This window comes from Panthera pardus, unplaced genomic scaffold, assembly GCF_024362965.1.
Source record: "Panthera pardus isolate Hobbes unplaced genomic scaffold, ASM2436296v1 HiC_scaffold_12, whole genome shotgun sequence".
Lineage (NCBI taxonomy): Eukaryota > Metazoa > Chordata > Mammalia > Carnivora > Felidae > Panthera > Panthera pardus.
The window spans coordinates 105,244,098-105,260,387 of NW_026526677.1; the positions used below are offsets into that span (position 1 = coordinate 105,244,098).

At 52.0% G+C, this 16,290-nt stretch overlaps 1 protein-coding gene across 4 annotated transcripts in view; it reads left to right on the forward strand.

Moving 5' to 3' along the window:
- The window catches only part of PPP2R1B (protein phosphatase 2 scaffold subunit Abeta), a 33,482-nt gene that overhangs the window by 13,762 nt on the left and 3,430 nt on the right, over nt 1-16,290 (forward strand). For 3 of the 4 annotated variants that reach the window (XM_053900516.1, XM_053900517.1, XM_053900518.1), the window contains exons 11-15: nt 1,922-1,982; nt 6,226-6,380; nt 6,734-6,876; nt 7,270-7,361; nt 11,661-11,782. In XM_053900516.1, coding sequence (XP_053756491.1) covers nt 1,922-1,982; nt 6,226-6,380; nt 6,734-6,876; nt 7,270-7,361; nt 11,661-11,782 — 573 coding nt within the window. Of the gene's footprint in view, nt 1-1,921; nt 1,983-6,225; nt 6,381-6,733; nt 6,877-7,269; nt 7,362-7,766; nt 10,163-11,660; nt 11,783-16,290 lie in introns of those variants that run through there. The other variant, XM_019469210.2, reaches the window with a different exon arrangement.

Here is a 16,290-nt window from a genome sequence, read left to right on the forward strand (position 1 = left end):
TCCCCCTCTCCCTCCCCCTCCCCCTCCCCCTCCCCACACTTGCTGTCTCTTAAAAAAAATTTAGCTGGGGAGATGGACAAGTGATCACTTTTAGGGCAGCGACTGTGTTCAGTGTTCTTCTTCCAGAGCCCGCCAGTATCTGGCAGCAGTTAAGCACGTAACTATTTGTAGAATGTCGAACGAACGAATACCTGAATGTTTTTTGAGAAAGCTACTAATACCTGTCCACTTGCAGCTAACATTGCTGCATTTTGTGTCCCCCTCTCCCCCAGACTTCCATTACTGTCAGATCACAGCAGGTGGGATGTAATTTCTCTTTTCTTAGACCCTTAGATGTATATTACTGATTTTGGCATATTTAGTTTACAAAGCGCACCCTGTGCATGTCTGTGGCATCATATATTTTAAAAAATTTGAAGTGTCTCGTTCTTCAGGATGGATGCCAGAGGTATCTGTGTATAGCTAAATAGGGTCAGGTGAAGTCATGTTGTCATCTGTTTTTCCTGTGACTCCCACGTGCTGCTGAGGGTCATCTCCTCTTCTTCACTGGTGACTGTCATGGGTCACCTGTCCGGAGTAGAAAGCGGCAGTGCGTAACTGCTGAAGACTGAAAGTACTGTCCAGAAGGGGGGGTGGGGGTGATGTTTCTTTTAACCTCTGCTCCCTTCAGACCTGTGCAGCTGGCAAAGGTGGGTAGCTCTGTGGTGCAGGAGTCTGGAAGCAGGGCGGGTGGTGGTGAGTTTGGCGGACTCATACCTGTCTGGCAGGGGAGACGTGCAGCAGTTGGGAGCGCTGTCCACGTCTTCAACTTCTTGTTAGTATCATGTTGCCTTGTTACTTATCACCTTACGTGTAAAGATTTTTATATCACGTAGTCAATTTGTAAAATTCTTCCAAGACTTTATATGTGGCCTGGCTTGTGGACCATGGTGAATGTAAAGTTAAGCCACAGTAATTAAGATCCAAGAAAAATCCATTATCTGGAGTGAAGAGGTTGTCTTTGAAAGCTGGCATGGTAATCGAAGTGTGTGCTAACACCTGTTCACAGTCTGTGATCATAAAGCTCTTTTATTCAGTCACCATTTTCAAAGCACTGCAATTTTATATTCACTGTCTTTATTTAAAGTACACAGTCACTGGTCAGTAACTTCTTAGCCGCCAGAGAAATTAAAAAATCTGTAAACATGCAGACCCCACAAAGGAGGCACTAGGAAAGCAGATGTCACCTGGCACTGTCACGCATGCCGCAGAGCCCCACAGGGCTGGGCGTGTGTCAGTCCGCCCGTGCTGGAGTGACCGCCCGTTGCCAGGGAGAACAGAATTGGGACGGCCGGGGTGGTTCCACCTGTGACTCTGTGCTGGGGCCACTTCCCCTGGAGTCCTGTGCCTGCTCCCTTCTCCCTCTTCTGCTTTCTCCCATCATCCCAGAAATTTTTTCTTTAATTGGGAAGCTCTCTATTTGTCGATGTCAGTTTCTTCATCCTTAAGGATTTATTATATCAACCAGGAAGGAAAAAAATGAGAACTGTTATTATGGACAGGTATTTTCGTGGGTAGCTCATTTTTCACAAGTGATCTAGATGCTGCTCGGCACTCCGTCCACGATGCGTTTTTCCAGCACGTCTGCAGTGTCGGGTCTGGCTCCTGGCTACCCTCTTCTCTCCCACCTAGCAGGGCTTGGGCCATCTCATGTACGGTTTCTTTCTTTATGATTGTTGTCTAATAAGATAGTCTCAGAATTTGTAAATCACATTCCATGCTATTTTTTTCTGGCTGGTTCATGCATTCAGCTTATTTGGAAACCTGTTTTTGTTTTTTTTGTTTTTTTTTAGCTTTTGGGTCATTTTGATGTAATGTAAATAGACCATCTTGATCTCTGAACTTTGGAGATACATATTAATGGAATCTTCTGTATCTATAGGGTGTGGAGTTCTTTGACGAAAAGCTGAATTCTTTATGTATGGCCTGGCTCGTGGACCATGGTGAGTAAGTTAAACACAGATTACTATGGAAGGCCTGTGTGTTTGTGTACATCCATTTTGTTCATAGGTTTCCTTTTTTGAAAGGAATCCTAATCTGATCAGACATTTAGCCTTACCTTTGTAGGGACGAAGAAAGGCTTCAGTTAGAGTCTAGTTAGCTCCCCTTGAACACGAGCTTGACGTTTTTATTTTCTGCCAGTTTCTTTTTATCTTAAATTTTATTTTCTTCATTAAACAATCTCTGCCCTGTTTCGTAGCCATTCTGTTATGTTATTTTCAAACTATCTTTTTTAACCCTACACTCCTTCCTTGTCCCAGGGGCCTTTGGTCGAACATGGTACTCTAGTTTTCGGCTCCTTTAGATCGGGTGGGGTAGGGATTGGAATCTGATGAAAGGCCCAGGGGCTAGAAGTGGCTGCTTGGCTTCTTTGAGGTGACATAGGGAAGGAGGTATTCAGGGGCGGGGTCTCGGAGTGGAAGACATCAGCTGTGACTTGGGGCAGGGGGGGGGGGGGGGCACCCGGATTTCTGCTTTTGATGAGAGGTAGGCTTATTGTTCCCTGGCAGCTGGTGATGCCTTGAGCTCAGGCAGGTCAGATGGAGCACCTGTTTTAGAGAATAGGTTTTGAAATAACTTATCTTCTCTGTGTATTTATAACATCATTCAGCAATCACAGAATCCTTTTCTTCTCAGCGCCACAAACTCACTGAAAGCTGGTGCTGCTGCATATCAAAGTATCAAGGCAGTGGATGTTTTCTGTGAAACCACCTTACACGTTGACTCTTTGCTAAGGTCTCAGGTGCATGTATCTCCTCTGGTCTGCTAGGCAGCGATGCGGGGGAGGGGTGCCCTCTGTACCCATGAGATTCACAGCTAGGCCACATGTCCAGGCCTGGCAGCTTCAGTGTGGCCTGACACCTGTTCATATGAGGGCCCTGGGGGCTTATAAAATAAGAAACTTTGGTTGCGTATTTTGGTGGATATGATAGGCATCTTGTTTCAGTACCATAGCATCTTATATGTCCTGTATGTACTCAGGATGTCTGCTCATCTGCAGTGCTTCTGCCTGGGTATTTGGAAGGAGGGGGAAGCTTGTGTCCGCTTGTATGTGGAAGTGGTTGCTCTAAGGGCATGTTTCGGTCACGTGGGAGGTTAAATAGCTAAGAGAGTGAAGAGGAGGTTGTGAAGGAAATGTGCAGATCTTGTAAAAGCATATACAAGTAATTTTAGCGTTTTCAACCTAAATGTGAAGACTATTTTCTTGTCCTCTAAGGTTACCTTTTTATGGCCAATTAATTTTTTTCTTTTTCTTTTTCTTTTATTTATTTGTTTTTTTAGCGTTTATTGATTTTTGAGACAGAGAGAGACAAAGCATGAACGGGGGAGGGTCAGAGAGAGGGAGACACAGAATCCGAACCAGGCTCCAGGCTCTGAGCTGTTAGCACAGAGCCCGACACGGGGCTTGAACTCACGGACCGCGAGATCATGACCTGGGCTGAAGTTGGCTGCTTAACCGACTGAGCCACCCAGGCGCCCCTATTTTTTTCTTTTTAAATGAAACTTAAGCTTGGTAAATCGTAGGAAAGAAATTTGTCTCCTTTTTGAAAGAAAATGTTTATTTCTCATAGATATTTAATGTTAGTGGAAAGACACATCCCAGCAGGTCATTCGGTACTTTTTTTTGAAAGCTTGCATTCTAAATTCTGAGGAACTTTTTTTTTTAAATTATTTTTACTGTTTCTTTTTTAGAGAGAGGGGGAGAGAGAGAGACACAGTGCCAGCAGGGGAGGGGCAGAGAGAGGGAGAGACAGGATCTGAAGCAGGCTCTAGGCTCTAAGCTGTCAGCACAGAGCCCGACGCGGGGCTCGAACCCACGAACCGCGAGATCATGACATGAGCCGAAGTCGGATGCTTAACTGACTGAGCCACCCAGGTGCCCCAATTCTGAGGAACTTTTAAAGTCCTGATGTTCCACAGAGAATTGAATTCCTGACATCCTTTCCATGTAAGATTGTACTGTCTGTGCAAGTCAGTTATTCTTTTCTCAGTGCTCAGATTTTTTCCCTCCCAGTTGGGGAGTAAGAGGGACCCTTGGCCCTTTTTTCTGCAGCGGCACGCTAGCATGCTAAACTTAAGGCATTGTAAGCGTTCTTTGAATCAATGAAATGTCAGCTCTGTAGTTGTTCTGTATGTAATTAATCACATGGGATTTTGTTGTTTGGTTTTGTTCTGCATTTTAGACTAACTGCTATGTAGTGATCACTGTTCAGTTACATTTTTGAAGCTTTTTTCCTGCTTACTAAACTACTGCAAGAATATTGTGAAAGTCCAGAGTAGTATAAAGGAGAAAGGGTCATCACTTTTTCCGAGGTTGAGTGGACAGTATTGATCAGGGGGAGGGATCTAGAAGGGGAATGGATTTCTTACAGGAGAAGGGGGCAGGCATCAGAGTGAGCACATGGAGGGTGTTAGGCATTCAGAGGGACCCTTGAGGGGAAGGGGAGAGAGACGAAGCAAGGAGAGCCAACCGGCAGAACTCTGGAATGGTTTGCGTTCTTTTGGCACAAAATTCAGAGGAGCCAGGACCATAGCGGGCGTCTGCCAGGTCCCGTTGAGTACAGCTGAGGTCAGGGCCCAGGCCGAGTGTGTGCGCCGTCTCTGCTTACTCCGGCGCGGGGTCCCTTCCTATGGTAATGGCGTGATGACGAGAAGGATGTCGAGCAAATTAAACAACAGAATCAGACAAGACACAGATGCTCTTGGTGGTTCCACCGTAGCGGGGGAGATGGGGAGGGGGTTGTGCGAAACGCGAAGGCTCTGAATGTGGAGGGAATTCGGGTCTTGGGGCGCACGTAGAAAAGTCGGCTTGAGTGCGCTCCACGAATGCTTCTGGCTGTCACTGACAGGTTGCTTCTCCCATAGACCTTGGTCAGGTTTCATATTGGTAATAAATTATGTACTTTCTTGGCTGCGCGGTCCTTCCTGTTGGCCTCAGTTGGCACTGCCTGAGGATCTGCTCACTGGGAAGAGTTGGGTGTTTTCTGTCCAGAAGCCTCACATAAATCTTCCAGGGCTGGGGCTGTGGCTTGGATGGCTACCCTTGCCTGTCCCATTACCCAGGAGGGTTAGGCCTGCCTAGGGAAAGAAGTAGAACAAGGAGTGCGTGCCCCCTGCCCTGGACTCGTTATCTGAGCCCCAGCGTGGCGTCCTCCGGGACCTGCGAAATGCGGTCGCACCAGGCCTGACTTTGGTCAGTGCTGTGCGCAGCAGCGAGTTGTTGAGGAGGTAGTAGCTCAGGCCTGATCATCTAGATTGACGATGTCCTCGATAAATGATCTTACAGGGAATTCTTAGACGTTAAAGCGGGCGGTCATTCACAGAAGACGTTGACATGCTGTCGCACCATCAACATTTTAAGGGCAGAGAGGCAGGTCGTCGGAGGTTTTCATTTGCTGTCATGCAGGGGGCCACACTGGCCTCTAAGCGACCTCCTTGCTGGCCTTGTCTCCCCAGCTGTTGTTGTCGCTGCTGGAATAATCTTGCTTAAATACCACATTGGTCATCAGGTTACAACTTTGCCTTAAAAACTCAGCGTTTTTCTTACAGGGTCTAAATTTAGCTCTCCAGGTGCTGTGTGTTCCGGGTCCCCCCTGACTCTTCGACCTGATGGCTTGCTGAGTGCTGTTAGCCTCCTTTGTACCCTGGGTCCATTTGTGCCCACCAGGAATTCCTCCCTCCTCTCTCTACTTACACAAATCCTCCTCAGTCTTTGAGGTCCAGAGCAAGTCGTCTCTTCCCTGAAGCTTCCCAGACCTCCCTGTTCTTTTTTCTCTCCACTCTGGTACAGCCCTCAGGACCTTTGCTACACACTTTCATTCTTCGTCAGGGTCCGTCTTCCACCACGTGACTTGTCGGCCCGTGTTAGCTTACGTGTCTGATAGAGCACGTGATCTTTGAGGGGAGGGAGCCTCTGTTTTCTTTCTGGATCACCTGGCACATAGTAGGCACTAGAACGAGCTCCCTACCTCCTTTGTCTTGGACATAGGGCACATCTGTAAACTATGATAAGACCAAGTCAGTATATCATGAGTCACGTCTGAGCATGTTTGCCAGTGTAGTACAACTAAATCGGGAGTGTTGGGAGGGTTTGGTTTTTGGTCCCCTTGGCTGACGATGTGAGCGAACGGGGCTGTGCTCCTGATGTAAGTTTCGTGACCGTGTGCTCTGCGCCTCTGCTGCCAGTGTATGCTATCCGCGAAGCCGCCACCAACAACCTCATGAAGCTCGTTCAGAAGTTCGGAACACAGTGGGCCCAGAACACCATCGTTCCCAGAGTGTTAGTCATGGCGAACGATCCCAATTACTTGCACAGGATGACCACCTTATTCTGCATTAACGTGAGTCTTCCGCAGGATTATTGCTAAGCTAAGGCGGTAAGCAGGTTTTTGGGGCTGTCGTTCGGAATTCTGAATAATCTGTTTCTTATACCGATTAACTTGGACGGTTGACGAGAGAAAACATCCGTTTTTAAATTCATGGTAAAATGTGCAGGAGTGCGGTCAGCCGGGAATTCCGGTTTAACCGAGTTTTCCAATGCTCCTTTGTATCCCGCATTCAGAGGTGCAAACGAGAAACCTTTTCCTGCAGGTCAGTTACTTTCTCATTAAATGTTAATTTGTTGTCTCAGATTTGGGGATATTTAAATACATGAGAAAGTGTTTTAAGTGCGCTCTCTTAATTCTTTCTCTAGGCGCTGTCTGAAGCCTGCGGTCAGGAAATAACCACGAAGCACATGCTGCCCGTTGTACTGAAAATGGCAGGAGACCAAGTGGCGAACGTCCGTTTCAATGTAGCCAAATCTCTTCAGAAAATTGGACCAGTTCTGAACACTGAGTAAGACTTGAGTATTACTCTGGTTTAAGAAGTAGATTTAAATTTTTACCCTCTTCTGGGGAGTTAGAGCAAAAATTAAGGTCACTGATTTTCCCTTTACCTGAAATAGGGGTTTGTGTAAAGATGATCATTTAACAACCGTGTCTGAAGTGTTCACTCCGACTTCTACATTGAAGCTACTGTATGATTTTGTATGCTATTGATTGCAACAGCAGATCGTTGTCTGAAGCTATTGAGGAGTTTTGCGATTACCTAGTTAGTATCCAGAAATTGCCTAAAGAATTAACTTTTTAAAAATTTTAAACTTTCAAAATTACCATAGAACGTGTATATCCTAGAGCCTTTATGTGGCTCAGAGGACTGCCTTTCACAGACAATCCTGTTGGATTTCAGTGCTTTGCGGGAGGAAGTGAAGCCAGTACTGCAGAAGTTGGGCCAGGATGAAGACGTGGATGTCAAGTACTTCGCACAGGAAGCTATAAGTGGTAGGCCTTTCTGTTTCCGTCTTGCACCTCGGGCTTTGGCTGTGGGGGTGGGCATGAGCGAGGTGGGCAGGCCATGGTGAAGGGGAGCGGAGGGCCGAGAGCGTCTACAACGCCTGGGCCCCTGGCCCCTGTAGAACCTTTTTGGCCCACTGCTGAGCAGGCCATTTTCTTAGTCCCAGGGATCGGGCTGGGCGGACTAGGATTCTCACTGGTAAGAACAGTTTGTTGTCTGGATTATAATGGTTTTAAAGTTTAACTTGATGAGCCTGGCAGAGTAAAGAAACTGACCACGGTGAGAAGTTAACCATGTCATGCTTTTGGGTCATTGTTGGCATAGTGAACATTCACATAGATAGTTCATGAACTTTCTGTGCCACTAACTTGATTCTGTTTGGAATTTTCCAGTGCTTGCATTGGCATAATGAGGAACAGGAGGGAAAAGACTTTACTAAATTCTTATCACAGATTTCTAGTCAATGTGTTCTTATGCTGGGTGGAGACAGAGTGGAAAACCTTCAAGACTTCATCCAAGCAAATGGCAACAACTTACAAGAGATCAAATTTCAGTGACTTGATTCTTTCTGAAGACGAAATGGGATTGTCTGTCTCTTCACTTTTGGGATAATTACATTTAACGCATTCTTCTTGTTTGTGACCAGTTCCTGACCCTTGGTCGGTCATTTCTTGATTGCCTCCTAATGATTATCCGGCACCGTCGGGGCTCCCGCACACTTGCTGTTTGTTTGGTCAGGCCCCGGCCACTTACTGTCTCCAACCACGACTGGATGGGTTTGGACCCAGACAGGGAGTGGAGTGATTCTCTTGATGTTTACATGTATCGTGTGTGTCTCCCTCCATGATTCCAAAGTTAAATGTACGTGATTTGGAATACCTTATTTTATAAACACTCTGTTTGGGAGCTACACTGACATGTCACCTAGTGAAAGCCACATATTCCTGGATACTGATGGTCTGCGTTAGTGTCTCCCGTGAAAGGGGAGTGTGGAAGCTCAGGGTTCACGTAGAGGTTGTCTTGGGGTTTATTTGCTTGATTTTTGCTGTAATCATGTCCTTCGGAAACCTGAAACACAGATGCCACTTGCTGCTAGCGGGGTGTTGGAAGCTGACTGAATTTCAGTGGCTCACCATGGCAACAGCATGCAAACACCGCTCCTTCGCTCCCTCCCCCCACCTCCTTTCCTGGTCTCTCCACCAGAAGCTTAAAACTTAGTGCCTCCTAACAAGCAGTCGTTTTACTGCTTCGTTGTAAGATTGCCCTTTGTGTGTCTGCTGAGTAGAGAAACCACTGGTCGGCTTCTGGGAGGGATTCCTGCTCTCTAGCTGGCCCTGCTTTCAGCTCTGCTGACATCTGGTCCCCGCTGCCTTGTGCCGCCGGTAGCTACCAACAGGCTTCCTTCCTAACGTCTTGGTGTGGGTGACTCTGGAGACTTACCGTTTGAAATGTTTGTGTTTGTACTTTACGGTAAAACCTCGTTAATTTCTCCTGGAATTTAAGGTAATGAGCCAAGCTGAAGGGTTTGCTGAAGCAAATTAATACTATGTCAGGAAACCCATTGTATCTGAACTACTTAAATCTTTTTAAAAAGCTCTCTTTAAAAAGCCCCCTTTATCCAATTGATATCCAGTTGATATGCCAATTACCGATCACTCTTCAGCTTTATTAAAAAACTTCCATGAGGATCGTTACGGGTTACACCTTTTTTTTAGATGTATTCATTTTACTCTCTGTCCCTGAAATATTTATGTATTTCACCGAGAATATTGATACTTATTCTTTGAGATTTCAAACTCGCCTTGTCCTAATAATTTTAATTAATGACGCTTCATTGTAGCTTATGTTTTGCTCCTCGTATGCTTGCTGTGTGGTTTGCTTGTTTCCGTTTGGGTTTTTGAATTGTTTTCTTTCACTCACAACCTTGTGTAAACCCAGTGAGCCCTGTCCTGCTCCGTGAAGGTGAAGACTTACTATAAAGGTCTGCACATGAAACTATTATGTAAAAAACCAAGTTGGACCAAATGCTTCCAGGTTTGTCACACGTTAGATAAACAGAACCTGACTCAGACAGTATCGGCCTGCATTTGAAACTGCCAGCTGCCTTCTAGGAAGTTTCTGTTTTATTACTTTTTGGGCCAAGGATTAAATCTATTGCTATGCAAAAAATTTTCCTGCATTCTCATTTTAATGTCTTTACTGTTATGCTGTAAACACTTTAATTTTAGTTTGATGGTTCTTTTTGTTCTCTGCAGGCTGTGTTCCACTTGGTGAATTGCATATTTGAGAGGCTGTTGTCTCGATTCTTGATTCTTGAAACAAAGTCACACAGCTATTGCTTTACTCTTTGGTTGGGAATGCCATTGGTTTGGGGACAGACTTTTAAATGCCTTTTAGACTTTAAATGTACTCCTGGGGAGCCCTGAGCACTGGCCTCTCCCTCCAAGACTGTGGTCAAGAGGAGACAGAAGCCCTTGATTTCTCAAGCACGGGTCTGGGAGCTAAGCAGGGCTCTGTCATTTTGGGTGACCCCGTAGGGACTTGATTGACTTTCTGATTAAGCGATAGGGAATCCCTTCTGTTACTCAGGGGAGCTGTTCTCTGGCTCATAACTGGTCATATTGGCCATGGATTACTTTTCTTATCTTGATTTCATTAGAATGTCAGCTCCAGAAGCTCTGGAAAGGCAGGGATTTTTGTCTATTTTTTTGTCTTCTCCTGTATCGCCAGCACCTAGATCAGTGTCTGGCCTACATAGAAGGTGCTCAATAAAAACATGTTGAATGAATTTCTAAAACCTGTCCTCTGATGTGTTGCCTGCGAAGAACGTGTTGTCGAAGGTACCAGACTGCGTCTCCTCCCGCTGGCCCAGGAAGGACTGTACCACTCTTACGCGAGGGTTGGGCCCCCCTTCCTCAGGCCCCGCTTTGGCAGCGGCCCCGCTGGGGTTTGCGTGATGGCCCCCAGTGTATGTTGCCGGGGAGGAGCGTAGTTCTTGTCCTGCCCCCTTGGCATCCGTTCAGTCAGGGAGGAGAGTGGAGCAGAGACAGAACAGGCTTATGCCAGCATAGCCGTCCCCTCAACCACGGGATTCATCTGTGTGTTTCTTCCCACGTTTGTGTGGCTTCCCCGTCACAGGATCAAGAGGCCAGATCCTGTTTCTCTGCGCTGCTGCGAAGACAGCAACCTGAAGACACGTCCTGTTTCATGAGAACGAACAGCTCAGTGTGTGGTTTTTGACAAGGGCTCGTTGCAGTGATGGCCCTTGGCTCATGGAGGTGCCACAGCTTGGCCACTGGGCTGCGGGGCCCCGGGGTCTTTGCTGGACGGCTCGTCCTGATCAGCACAGCGGCCCGACCTTTGAGCTGTCTGGTCCAGGCCTCCGGGATGCTCACTCAGACCTTTGGGGGAAACGGACGTGTCATTCCTGACGCAGAGGGGAGCCGCAGCGGTGCGTCCTCGGTGCGGCATTACCCGTCACCGTCACCGTGTGGCCGCGGAGTGGAAAGTCGATGCTTTCCTGGAGCACTCACGTGCCGGTGGCCCCCCAGGGACGGCGGGGCAGGGCCGCCAAACTCGCTGGGTGCGCGGCCCGCCTTCTTGCCTTGTACTGAGCTTGTGACGCTCTGGTCCCCCGCCCCGTGCTCTTCTCTTGAAGCCGCCTCCATCCGCTCTGCCTGGAGCCCAGAGAGCAGGAGCCGCCGCCTCAGTTTGAGGATGAAGTGCTTCTGCGCCGGTGTGGGATTGTCTCCCTGGGATTTGTGTCACCGCCGCCATCTAGGGCCTTGCCCCTCTCTCCCGGTCACTCCTGTGGCGCCGGGCCTTTTTATACCTACAGTGGTCCCACTATTCCCGTTCGCCTCCATGAGCCTCCTGATTCCAGGAAACTACATAATGTTCGGTTGAGATGGCAGTCTTCTGGAGGACGGAGTTGACTCGCTGGGTAGTGAAGCCGACTCCTTCCCTTCTCCAGGTCCCTGAAGCTGACCCTCCCAGTTCTGAGAGGAGTCTGGTCTTTTCTGTCCGGCTGGGGCTCTGCAGGCAGTGACCGCCGTGTGGGGGAAGCATCCAGCTGGCACCCTAAGACCCCGTGGGGGTGGCGCTCGGTGGCCCTTGAGGGACGGGCACCTTCAGTGAGGTTCTGCGGTGCTTCCTGGGCCCGGGTCCCCGGGGTCGTAGCAGTGCTGGGGCAGCTGGGGGCGGGGGGGGTGGGGGGGGGTCCTGGCTGGGAGGTGCTGGCCGGCGGGGCCCAGGGCCGGTTACGGGACTGCCGTCTGTGTCTCCAGTGGTGGCCCAGAGGCTGAGGAAGCCAGATTTCCCTGCGAAGGACAGTGAGGAGCCCAGCGCTCCTGGGGCCGACAAGAACCACTTCCTGAGGGCCAGAGGGCCCGAAGAGGACCCAAGAAAGGTAAGCGCCACGGACACCTGGGCTGCAGGTGCGCGTGCAGGGTGGCCGGCGTGGCGTGGTGCTGCAGCAGGGGGACCTCTGCTGCAGCAGAGTGGTACCTTTAATTCTCTTCAGGAGACTGATTTTTCAGGCCAACGGAGTGTGGTTTTAAAGCCTGTTGCCCTCCTCCTTGTCCTTCCTTCTGAGGGGCGGGGTGGGGTCTCCAGAGCTCTGGGGCTCCTGTGGCCACAGGCCTCCCGGCCGCCCTCCCCGCTGTGTGGGCAGCGAGGCTCACACAGAGGACGGGGTGGTTGGTGGAGTCGCCTCTGGAGATGCGGGTTGTTCCCACTCCCCTCAGAGACTGGCGGCCATTCTCACTTGCTACGGCTCCTCTCAGGCGGTTCTCTCCATTCAAGGGAAGCACCATTTCTGTCGCTCGCCCTGTGTCGGGGCCCCGAGCCCCGTTTGATGTGTGTCTAGGGGAGGTATACGGGAATTTTCAACTTGAGAGTAACTGCTCATTAATCGAAGCTGGTGCCAGCGCCTGCCCTGGGGCTTTTTGTTGGGAGCGTGGTGTATGGCTCACAAATGCAGCTGACTTGGAACAACACGGGTTGGGGTGCGGACCCCGCCCCCCCGGCCCTGCACAGTTGAAACTCCACATAGAACTTTGGACCCCCCAAACGTAGCTACTGGTAGCCTTCTGTTGACCGGAAGCCTTGCCGACGACACCAGCAGTCGACGAACACGTATTTTGTACGTTATGTGTATTATTTCTTACAGCCAGGTCTGCTAGAGAGGAGAAGGCGTATTAAAACCCTAAGAAAGGGAGCTACACTCACACCGGATTTAGGGGAAACCCTGCGTGTAAGTGGACCCGCGCGGTGCCCAGGCCGTGTGTCGGGGCAGAGGCCTCAGCCGCCCGCTCTTGAGCTCGGGCTGTGTGTGGTGGATTGGGCAGACGTCGGCCTCCTCATGCCTGCTGTGGTGGGTTTGCTTGGGGAACGTTCTGACGTGGAAAGCTTGCCTTCCGAATCTCCCTGGCTTCTCTCTCGTTCTAAGTAGACTGAGGCCACGAGAATTTGGTCCTGTTGTCCAGGCCCCGAACTGCGGTCCTTCACCGTAGAGTGTTCTCCATTGCCTGTGGGCTGGAGCTGCCAGGCATGCCCGGTACGGGCAGCACCCCCCCCCCCCCCCAGCCCGGCCCCGCCAAGCTGTTGTGCTGGTGGCTGCACCCCGGGCTGCGCTGGGGGACATTGTCGCTCACAGCTGCGGCCGGCCGCGGGGCCCCGACACGCGCCTGAATGCTCGGCCCTTTGTTTCTCACGGAACTTGGACTTTGGGAAGATGCCTTCACTGAAGGGGCAGGACTGAGTCACATATTTTCAGGCCTACGCCGCAGCCTTGCTTGGGAAGAAAGGTGTTAGGTGTTTTCCTACAAAGTCAGGGGCAACTGGCCGTGCCACTAAATAAATGCAGCGCGCACGTCTGACCCGAGCGTGGGACGCTGGAGGCGACCTCGCCGTGGCCGACCTGCTCGGCTAAGTCAGCAGCCCCGCGATGGCCGCGTTAGCTGTCGTTCCTTGAACTTCGGGCCTCGCGAACTGTGCGGACTCTCCTTTGGTCTTCACGGCCCTAAACGGGCGGTGCCGTTGGCTCCGTTTGTCGGCGGGTTGTGAGCCTCCCCCCAAGTCCTGTCTACTTCGGGGTCTCCTGGCATTGGAGGCTGCTGAGGCTGCAGATCACTGAACCCAGAAATACCCCCTGCCTTCCCTGCCTTCGTTTCTCTGAAGGAAAATGACCTGAGGGTGAGATGGAAGGAACTGAGTGTTGCCAGGCAGAGCCCTGCGTGTCAGGGGCCGGCAGCCAAGTGAGTGATCCAGGAAGTCATCCAACGCAAGCCAGAAATTGTTCTTAACCCCTCCCTCGCCGTCCGTGCCGCTGGCCGCCCGGGTCGGCCTTGGGGCCTGGCGGGAGCCGTGGGGCATCCCTGCCGCCTGGGCCGGGGGAGGGGAGCCCGAGGCCAGAGCCGTTTCGGTTCCTCTGGTCGCAGGGTGCCCGCTCGGCCCCGCGCCTGCAGAGCAGATGTCTGTGCTGGACGTCACCCGTGCCCTCCGCGCGGGACCCGCCGGGGAACAGCGCGGCCGCCTCGAGCTCCCGGCCCACCCCAGGTGCGCTCAGCTGCCTGGTCGTCGTGGCAGTGGCGGCGGCCGGGCCGTCCCCCTCCTGCCGGGCAGGGCTTCCCTCCAGGACGCTCTGCGGTCGCCCTGCGGTTGCCCTGTGGTGATGGGGCTGCCCTCCGTCAGGCGAGGGTTAACACAGGATTTGTTTATTGAATCACAAAGTAGCCGTCACATGATTTTAATCAAAACACCATTTCCCTGACAACAGTGATGTCAGTCTTGTTATTGCAGGAAGGAGCAGCTGTGAGGGACATTCGGTCTCCACGCGGCCGGGTTTGGAGACTCAAATCCAGGGAGGCATCCGTAGATAATGGTTGCGGGCGCCGACGTGCCGAATCCTCCTCTTCCTCCGCTCCCCTCGGTCCAGCAGTCCGTCCGGCACAGATCCCTCCTCCTGCACCCCTTTCTCCTTCCGCTCTTGTTTCCACTTGTGGTTTTTCCAGCTTTGCTGATTTCCCCCAGACTTCGCGTCATCTGGGCCCCAAGGACCTCTGGCCTCTGGCCTGTCTTCCGTGCTCTAACTGGGCAGCTCCGGCTAGCCTGAGGTGGGGCCACCGGGCAGCTCAGTCGTCTGGGCTCTTGGGGCCAACCTCCTGCCTGTTCTGTCCTCATTCCCCCCCGCCCGAGAGCTGCCTGGGGGCCTCCTGGGCCATCTCAGGAGCTCAGCTCTGGATGCCTGGAGGGAAGAGGCCCGGAGAGGTTGCCGGAGGCCTGGGCGTGGAGGACGCACAGCAGAGACTGGAGCTCTGGCCTCTTCCTGGCACCATCCCCACTGCTGGAGCTTGGGGCCGTCTGCCCCTCTGTCCAGGGGCTTGGCCTGGAAGTTGTAGGTGGATGACACAGGCCTTCTTCTGGGTGGGATGTGGCTTCTCGTGGATGCTCTTCCGGCTGTGGGACCTGTGGCTGGTGCTGCCCAGAACTCATGACCGAGAGTGGAGGAATCCAGGAACCAAAGTTCTCGGTTCTCAACCTGGAGCAGGTGCTCAGAATTGGGCAGCCACCCTCGGCCAGTGCCGAGGTCTCCCAGGTGTCCCACGCCCACGTGGGAGTCTGCTGTTGGGGGGTGAGGAGCTCAGCGAGAGCAAGACGGCTGGAGGGGAGACTGTATGAGGAGCTGTTGAGGGGCTTTCTGCTTGGAGGGCCCGGCCCCCCTTGACCCTCACAGTAAAGCTAGGAGTTAAATCAGCTGGTGAGTGTCCCCGAGTTAGTCCTGGGAACAACGAGCCTTTGCCATGATGCGCTCAGCACCCTGGCGGGGCTGGCAGTGGTGTTTTGCCACCTCCCACGCTGTCCCTGGCACTGTCCGATGTCCCCTATCCCCGGCAGGCGCCGCTCTGCCTGGAGGGCCTTTCTGGGCGGGGGTGGGGCCTCCAGCAGGTGAGCCTGGGGAAGCGACGCCCTGTTCTCCTGGCCGGGCCCTTCGGTCCCTGGGGCCTCTCTGCTGGCACAACGACCCTGCCCAACATGTGGGCCTCTCTGGTGACTCCAGGGCAGCTCCAGTGGGTCTCACGCTGAGGAGGTGCCTGAGACTTCAGCGTCCCCTGCATGGTGTGCTTCTAGGAAAGGCCTCGGGGCCTCCGCCTCCATTCAGCTGGGCCTCACTCGCAGCTGCGCAGTGGCCCTGGCACAGTAACGGACTCAGTCCTGAGGGTCGGCACCCTCAGACCCGTCCCCTTACAGCATCTCAGGCCTCATTATTTCCTCCTCCTCTTTGAGGAGCAAGGAGAGATTGAGTCGGAAACTCTCAAAGCCTCCCTGATGCGGAGCTTGACCGGACTCTGTCTGTGAAGGAGCACCGGCTTGGGGTGCGAGGCCTTCCGTGCCTGGGCAGGGCCCAGACGTGTGGCGATGGTGGCGTGCTGGTGAGCGGACTGCAGACACCGTGTCCCTCTGCAAGTGCAGGCAGTGTTGGTGAGTCCCAGCCCCCACCGGGCCTGGCAGAGACCCCAGGCCTGGGGTTCAGCTCTCCCGAGGGGGCTCTCCCTCCTCCACGTGGGCCAAGACTTTGGCTCGCAAAGGCTGCAGAAGGGAAGGATGTCCTGGAGAATGTTTAAGTCAGGGGCCCGACTGGCTGGTTTCGGTCATTCTGTGCCAGCAGGTCTGTTATTTTGGCTTGTGCCCCTGGGCTGTTTTTGGCAACACGAGGATCATGGAGAAATTTGGTGGGAAAAGGGATAGTTTGCAAAATGCCATTACTGAAATTGAGTGCTTTCCTTTAAAAAAAAAAAAAAAAAAAAAAAAAAAGAGGCAGTTGAACCTCAGGGTCACCAAGTTCTTGGGTTGCCCGACAGGGGTAACAGCTCTCAAGGTCAGGACCGAGCACCTGCATGCGGTGCTGGGGCCGAA